General features: G+C 63.3%; 4 protein-coding genes across 4 annotated transcripts in view; 3 read left to right on the forward strand and 1 right to left on the reverse strand.

The window, feature by feature from the left end:
• Positions 1-52: 52 nt before the first annotated feature.
• Positions 53-685, forward strand: EMIHUDRAFT_117803 (hypothetical protein; the record flags this gene model as incomplete). Its single annotated transcript, XM_005772195.1, has 2 exons — positions 53-184; positions 283-685. Coding segments are annotated over 2 exons (535 nt in total), but the record flags the coding sequence as incomplete, so codon positions are not given.
• A 2,423-nt stretch (positions 686-3,108) lies between these two features.
• EMIHUDRAFT_458656 (hypothetical protein) lies at positions 3,109-3,984 on the forward strand (the record flags this gene model as incomplete). Its single annotated transcript, XM_005772196.1, has 2 exons — positions 3,109-3,134; positions 3,342-3,984. The coding sequence occupies 2 exons, from the start codon at positions 3,109-3,111 to the stop codon at positions 3,640-3,642; spliced, it is 327 nt and encodes a 108-aa protein (XP_005772253.1). The 3' UTR covers positions 3,643-3,984.
• A 1,560-nt stretch (positions 3,985-5,544) lies between these two features.
• EMIHUDRAFT_242504 (hypothetical protein) lies at positions 5,545-5,994 on the forward strand (the record flags this gene model as incomplete). Its single annotated transcript, XM_005772197.1, has 1 exon — positions 5,545-5,994. One exon carries the CDS (start codon positions 5,545-5,547, stop codon positions 5,992-5,994), a length of 450 nt encoding a protein of 149 aa, XP_005772254.1.
• Positions 5,995-6,407: 413 nt separating this feature from the next.
• EMIHUDRAFT_458657 (hypothetical protein) overlaps positions 6,408-7,532 on the reverse strand; it is a gene marked incomplete at its 5' end in the record, with an annotated part of 3,860 nt that continues 2,735 nt past the window's right edge. Inside the window, one exon of the mRNA XM_005772198.1 lies at positions 6,408-6,927. Within this exon, the coding sequence (XP_005772255.1) occupies positions 6,716-6,927 (212 nt within the window). The 3' untranslated portion in view covers positions 6,408-6,715. The remainder of the gene's footprint in view (positions 6,928-7,532) is intronic.

Here is a 7,532-nt window from a genome sequence, read left to right on the forward strand (position 1 = left end):
CGGCGGCAGCCTGTGAGGAGGCGGAGTCACCGCCAGCATTTGCCGTGCGTAGGCACGCTTCCCTCGCTGAGGCCGAGCTCGCCGTCTTCTTCCGCAACAACCACTTTGCAACCATCACGAAGCACGGCGGCGAGCTCTACCTCCTCGCCACCGACGTCGGCTTCGCGCGCGAGCCGCTCGTCGTGTGGGAGAGGCGAGCGCAGCGCCGGCCCTGCAGACCCGACAGCGCGCAGAGAGCGCAGCCGTGCTCGAGAGGAGCCCACCGCCGCCGCGCGCGCGTAGGCTCAACCAGATCGACGGCGACTCGACGCTCTGCACGAGCGAGTTCGAGCGCGTCGAGGAGTCGCTCACCACCACCGCCACCGAGGAGGCGGCCGCCGCCGCAATCGCCGCCGACATCGCCGAGGCGGAGGCGCGCGAGGCGGCGGGCTTGGGCCCAGCGCAGGACGAGGCGTCCGACATGGCTCTGGCGATCCAGCTGCAGCGGGAGGAGGAGGAGCAGGCGCAGCTGGCCGAGCAGCAGATGCAGCAGATGCAGCTCCAGCGGGAGCAGGCGCTGGCGGCGCAGCAGGGCTATGGCCCTGCGGGACCCGCGCCGGCGTACCCTGGCCAGCCGTACAGGCAACAGCAGCAGCAGCAGCAACCGCCGCAGCAGCAGCAACGCGGGAATTGCTTGCTGCAGTGAGGAATGCGTCGATACAGGAGGCGCCCGCCTCGTCTAGTTGCGGTGAGTATGCCGTCGGCGTTGGTCCGGCTCCCCGCGGTATGTGTTCCGGCGCCGTCGCCCCGGCGTCGGCCCGCGCGCAGTGGCCAATCTTTCATGTGCAAGGCACTAAATGATTGCTCGCTCGTCCCCGCAGCCCGCACAGTGATTTTGTGTGCCTGCTGTCTCTCTCTCGCTGCTCGTAAAAAACCGAGGAGAAAAGTGGCGATAACCAAACAAATCTAACACATAAAGCGCGCTGCGCTCTGGGTCTCTCCGTCCGCGGTCCGCCGCCATCATGCATCAAAGAAGAAAGATCGAACACACTCACACTCTCACCCGACACCACAATCCACATTTGACATCTCCTAAAAAAGATCCAGCTGGCGCGACCCACAAGCACAACAATCGCATCTCTACATGTCAGAAGGGTGTCGCCTCTCCGGTTAAATCCACGTCGGCTAAAAGGCCGTAATCGGAGAGGCATCCACAGCACGACACACGTCCCATATCACCGGCCAACTCCCTTTTCAAGCACGGCATCCATGTTGGGGTAGATGATCGTGCTCTCGTCGGAGCCCACTCGGCCCAGCCTCCACTCATCGTAGCGGTACCACGCACCCGTTAGCCGACCGAGCTTGGGCAGCAGCAGCCTCGCGAGCCCCAGCTTCCAGCCGCTGTAGTAGTCCGCAAGGCTGCCCTCGCCGCGCCCGTGCTTCTCTATGCTTTCCTTGGTGCGGTGAGCACGCAACACCGCCTGAGCATGGAACTCCTGCTTTCGCTCCATCAACGCTGCCTCGGCCATGCATAGGGGCGGCTGCCGCACACTGCCCGTATTGGCGTCAAACGCATCATTGGAGACAAGCACATCGGCGAGATCGAGAGCGTCGCGCATCGCCAGGATGCCGCCCCCACCGAGCCTGGCGTTGCGTTGCGAGTCGCCCATGCACACCAGCGGCAGCGTCACGTCGTCTCGGAGCGTCGTGTCGCCGTGCATCACCTCAGCACGCACGGTCGCGCATCGAGGCAGCGGACGGCCTCTCGCCACGTCGGGTCCAACGCATCGCTCACTCCTTGACCCGATCGAGACGCTCGTCTTTCATGATCCCCGTCGCCCGCGACTTTGGCCGTTGGATCCCCATTTCGGCATAGAGACGCTCCTCGCTGACGTCGTGCAGGTAGTACATCAAGCTCTTGCGGTTGTCCTTGGCACCAGCGCCATAGCGCTGCATGAAGATGTGGTGCGGCCCGCACTGCAAACGGTTCCGAACCGGGATAGCCGCCCGAGCAGGGCTGGCCCGCAACACTTTTCCGGATCGTTGATCATGCCGTGTATGATGGTTGTCCCTGTCGGCTTCTTCCCGTCGGTGGCGTCGTGCACGCCTGACGGAGCGTGCTGTGCAGGCCCATCGCATCGACGACGAGGTCAAAGGTCCCGAGGTGTCCGCCAGCACCGTCCAGAAGATCAGCACCGGCGCCGTTCGCTCGGATGTCGCGCACATCCGCCTCGAATTGCACTGACACATTCTCGTTTGAGGCCATCGCGTCTAGCAAGACGTCGCGCAGGGCACCTCTGTTGGTCTCCGGCTGCGCCGCCATGAAGCTGGGGAAGAGATAGCGAAGCATGGCCGGCCGAAAATACAGCCACAGATGCCGATGCGCGGAGCACGCGGCGAAGACGGCGGACTCGGCATGAGGAGGACTCGCGCAGATCGACCTATCAGTCAGGACTCGCCCGCCTTCGAAGAGAATTTAATCTTTGAATAGAATCTTACAACAAAACTCCCTCGCACTTGAATAGAATTTTACAGAAAACGAGGTTGTAGTAAGAAAGAACATCGAAGGCTAAGCTCAAAGAAAGAAAGAGCTGTCGCTCGGAGCTCAGAGCTGCAGCCCCGTGGCGAAGTAGTCTTCCGTCCGCCGCGTCGGAAGAAGGCAATCTCATAGCCGAGGTTGGCGCCATTATTCACCGCATGCTCGCCCACGATCTTGGCCGCCCCCTTGCGTCCTTCCTTCTGGTTGACTTTGGAGACGTACTGCACCACCATCTCCCCAACGCCCCAAGCGGCTTCTTCGAGAGCCGCTTCCATCCAGAGAGCCTGCTCGGGATCGCTATCGTTCGCCTTGCGGCGCAGCTCCTTCATCGGAGACGCGCTCGAATTGAGGCCCTTTGCGAAGCGGTGCATCTGAAGGAGCGGAGGGAAGGCGCGTCAGTGTGCGGGCAAGGGCAGGGGAGAGCCGAGGCAAATGCGAGAGTCGCCAACCGGCTCGAAGTTGCCGTCCGCCGCATCGCATGGCGCATGCACGCTCAAAGTCCTCGGGGTTGTGGTGGACTGAGGTGACGTAGCCCCCAACCGGCTTGCCCAGCGCCTCACCGTTCACGTACGTCGTGCGAGTTCCAGGCCATGAAGATGGCACGCTTCTTCTCATCGTCGCCGTAGCCGTCCGGCGCCTTGCCCGCCGCCTTGAGCTCGGGAGCGCCCGAGCGGCCGAGCCGCCATCTGTGAATTCTTTTTCTTCTTCTTCGGCAGCGAGCGACGCCATGTGAGTCCGCGGCCTGCACTGCACAGCACCGCGCATTCACCGTGTGGCGGCCGCCGAGCCCGCACTCCCGGCTCACTCCCCTTCCGTGCCTCAGGGGCAAGCGCAAAAAGGCCAAGCCGCCGCCGAAGAAGGCGCGGCCGAAGGTCGCGACAGTCTTTGACTGCCCGTTCTGCGGCAACAGCGAGTCGTGCAGCGTCAAGATGGACTACGAGCACTCGCAGGGCATAATCAGCTGCGATCAGTGCGGGACCAGTCACGAGTCGCGCATCACGCGTCTCTCTGAGGCGATCGACGTGTACGCAGAGTGGATAGACATGTGCGAGGATGTCAATACGAACGGCGGCGCGCGGGTGGCGGCGCGCGAGGCGGAGGAGGACCTGGAGGACGACTTTTGAGAGATGTCGAGGCGGCGGGCCTCATCCATCTTGGTGCTGGCGAGCTGCTAGGACCCAACTCGACGCGGGCTCGAGCACGCGGCTGGCGGCGCGAGGCGTTGCACGCCGGCGATAGTTTGTGCTTCTCGGCTTTCCTGTGCGCCGGCGGGTCGGTGAGGAAAGGTAGGGAGGGGGAGGTGTCCGCACCGCCGCCGACCACATCCTAATAGCCGGTCACCCCCGCGCCAAAAACGCTAAACCGGTGGCCGGTGGGTCTCTTCTCGGCAATGCGGTGGAATGTGTCGCGCCCGGCGCGCGCGCGCAGCTTTTTCATTTTCTTTCTTGAGACTGGCATTGAAGATCCCTCACACCAAGATCGTGCAGGGCGGGACACATGTCCCTAAATCCCATCTCGCCTCAGAGAGTTTGACATTTTTTCCTTCTTTCTTTGATGGACTCCACCACACACGAAGTCGAAAAATATGGTGTCGGCGATGTTCCGGCCACTGACGGCGATACAGCGCACAGAGGCACGGGCTCTACTTGTCGGTGATTGCGCCCACTCTCGTCGAGAAGGCTGCCGCGGGCGAGCACGTCACGGTGGGAGAGTACAAGGGCGACTTCCTCGCCAACTCCAACAAGGGCGACCGCACCTCCAAGCACAACGGGGTGCAAGGGCCGCCCAGAATGCCATCCGGGCGCGCTCGGTTGGCAGCATCATCCTCGGGGATAAGGAAAAGCCCGAGGTGACGCGGCACCTCAACGACACGTCCGTGACTGACATCTGCGAGAGATCGGCGGCGACTTCGCCACGATGCGGGACGTGCATTACGAGGTCAAGTGCTGGAACTCTCTCATCAAGTCGACGACGTCGGGGAGAGGCTCGTGGGAAAAGGGTGGCAATGTGGCATCGGTTGGCCACCTCTACGGGTTTGGAAACACGCTGGACAAGGCGTTGACGGGAGTCGTGGGGTGCAAGGAGCGTGGCCGTCAGGTGGACGGACCGCTCGACCACTCGACTGGAAAGGGATGGGTCAAAGACCACGCGTATTGGAAAGGGGTGGGTCAAGACGGATACGGGCTGGAAGTGGATGGGGGCGCAGTACTATACGACGCGAAGTGGTTCAAGAAAGCTATAACGCGGCTGGTGCTCGTGGAAACTTTGGGAGGCATTGCGCCGCCCACCAAGCAGTTCCTCCACGTGTTCGCCAAGGAGGCGGCGGGCACCAACACGGACCGGACGGTGTACGGGGCGGCGTCGGCGAGCGCCTCCTCCTTCGTCGTCCACCACACGCAGCAGATCTCCAAGGGCAAGGCGGCGGTGGCGGGCGACGCCGGAAACATCAACAAGCAGGCGCGCAAGGAGCGTACCGACTGGATCAACAAGCAAAAGAACAAGCAAGCGACAAACGGCTTCTTGTCCTCGGCCCCAGTGGGGGGTGCCCGCGCCGCCTCTCGTAGCTCTGCAGACGGGCCCCTCCACCCTTCATGTAATCATGTAGTCCCCACATTCGCAATCGTGGGATCGCTTGTCATGACACATGAGAGACTGCGCTATGTTCTTCTATTCCGCTTTCTCTTCCTGTGTTAGTGCCAGTGCGCGCCAGTCCCGTGCCCAGTGTTGTGCGAAAAAAGAAAGAAAGAAAAGAGACAACCCAAGGGAGGGATGGGAGGACGGCACGCCGCCACCACACAGGGATTTTAAGGAGAGGGGTGTGGTGTGCGAGGAGTCTTTTGTTATAAATTCTCTTTCTTGCCCGCGCCTCGCCTGTCGCGTGAATCGTGTCGTGCGACCCCGGGGTTGTAAAATGTGTTAGTGCCAGTGCGCGCCAGTCCCGTGCCCAGTCCTGTGCCCAGTGTGGCTGCCGAAATTCTTTTCTTGTCGATTCTTGTCCGCCCGCGCCGCGGGCACGACCCGGCCGAATGGCCTGCTGCGCCGGCTGTCTCGGCCCCAGTTTGCCGCCTCACTACACGTTCTCAAACAGCGCGAGGAACGCACGCGGCGACGCGCGCATCAGCCCGGATAAGCGCATCTACCTCTCCGTCTTCTTCCCCGACAGTGAGCGGGCGCGGCCGGCGCACTTCTTCTTCGACCGGACAAAGGCGACGAGCCGGGTAGTCGAGGATGCGGTTGCCTACGCCGGCCTCCAGCTCGACCGAGGCCGGTTGGTCGGCAGCCCAGAGAAGCTCAACCTGTTTACACTAGAGGGTGAAGTGCTGCGGACGGACCTGCCGCTCGACGCTCACCTTGGCGCGACGCTCCACCCGTCCGACGTGCTGCTCCTCGAGAAGGGGAACAGAGTATCGGAGGACCGCCTCGACGCCATCAAGGCGGCAGTGGAACAGCAGAACGGATCATGTGTGGTCATGTAGAGTGCGGTGCAACACGACTACTGGGGACTGCCCAGGCCGAGCGTTTTTGATCTCTCGGTCTGTGGGCGCCCGCCCGCCGCCTCTAAGGGGCTCGGGACCCCTAGTCTGAAAACAAAAACAAGCTCGAAAACAGCCAAAATCAGCCTGCGAGAGAGGCACTGCGCGCCGCTGACCTCCATCCTCCATGTGGCTCATGAGTCATGCGGTGCGAGATACATACGGCTTTATGTGCGGGCTTGTGGGGGGGGGGGGTCCCCGCGGGGGATGCGAGTTGCGCGAGAAACGCTCGGCCCCACCGCAAGCGCAGTCAACGGCCGGGTCGCGGGTCCACGGGCGCCGCGCTCGCGCTCTTCGCGAGCGCTGTGTGAGACTCTGCGCTTCTGGCCAGCGTATAGCATGTTGGTTATACTACTGGTAGCTACAATGTATCATGCGTCCGAGCTGGGCCCCATGGCGGTTTGGGCGCGCGCACGAGAGCTCCCACAAGACGCGCCACACCCAGAGCTGCGGCGCGAGTGTGATGCATGCGGACACACACATGCGATGTGTGCGGCGGCGGCGCGCGGTCAGTGGCACCCAGCGGGACCATGACGGCGCTGCACTGGGGGCCGTGAGCTCCTCATGCCGGCTCGCGGCTGCAGGCCCCTGGCTAGCCCGCCTGGGACGTAAAACCTGCGAGCCGAGCCGCGCCACCCGAGGGGCTGGCGAGCGCGGTGCGGCGTCAGTAGCGCTTCCGCTCGCGGGGCGGCTCGTAGTTGACAGGGTGCGTCTCTGCCGTCGCCTCGGGGTCCTCCTTCCAGATCTTGACCGTCTTGTCCGCCTCGCCGGTGATGAGGCGCGAGCCGGACTGGTCGAAGGCGGCGCAGTAGATCCCGCGCTCGGACTCGAGCGAGCCCGGCTGCGCGACTGTCTCCGGCGTCTGGAAGTTGTAGCCTAGGAGTCACCGTCCTGGGGAGGTGAGTTGTGATTCGTCGTTCCGTCGTCGGCGTCTGGGGAGTGGCGGCCCGTCTTCCAGTCGTACAGGTGGAGCTTGCCGTTGTCGCCGCCAGCAACCATCACGTTTTCCTGTCGGAGGGGGGGGGGGGGGGCGTGGGCGGCGCGCGAAGCCGGCGCCCGGAGAAGAGGGCGGGAGGGGAGGCTGGGCGGTGTGTGTGTGTGTGTGTGTGTGTGTGTGTGTGTGTGTGTGTGTGTGTGTGTGTGTGTGTGTGTGTGTGTGTGTGTGTGTGTGTGTGTGCCGAGCCGGAGGTGCGGGTCGTGGGTCGTGGTGTGAGGTGCGCCTGGTTGATGGCGAGAGCGTTGATGATGGAGTTGTGGCCGGTGATGTTGTGCAGGAACTTGCCCTCGGGGCACTTCCACTTTTTGAGGTTGTCGGCCGAGGCGGAGCAGAAGGTGTACTCGGTGGGGTGGACGAGGAGAGAGCGGACAGCCTTCTTGTGGTTTGTGAGAACGGCGGAGGCGCGGCCTGGGGAGAGGCGGGGGGGAGGAGGAGGGGGGCAGCTGAGTGCCTGCGACGAGGTCCCAGAGCCGGATGGTCGAGT

This window comes from Emiliania huxleyi (genome assembly GCF_000372725.1).
Source record: "Emiliania huxleyi CCMP1516 unplaced genomic scaffold EMIHUscaffold_362, whole genome shotgun sequence".
NCBI classification, from domain to species: Eukaryota; Haptophyta; order Isochrysidales; family Noelaerhabdaceae; genus Emiliania; species Emiliania huxleyi.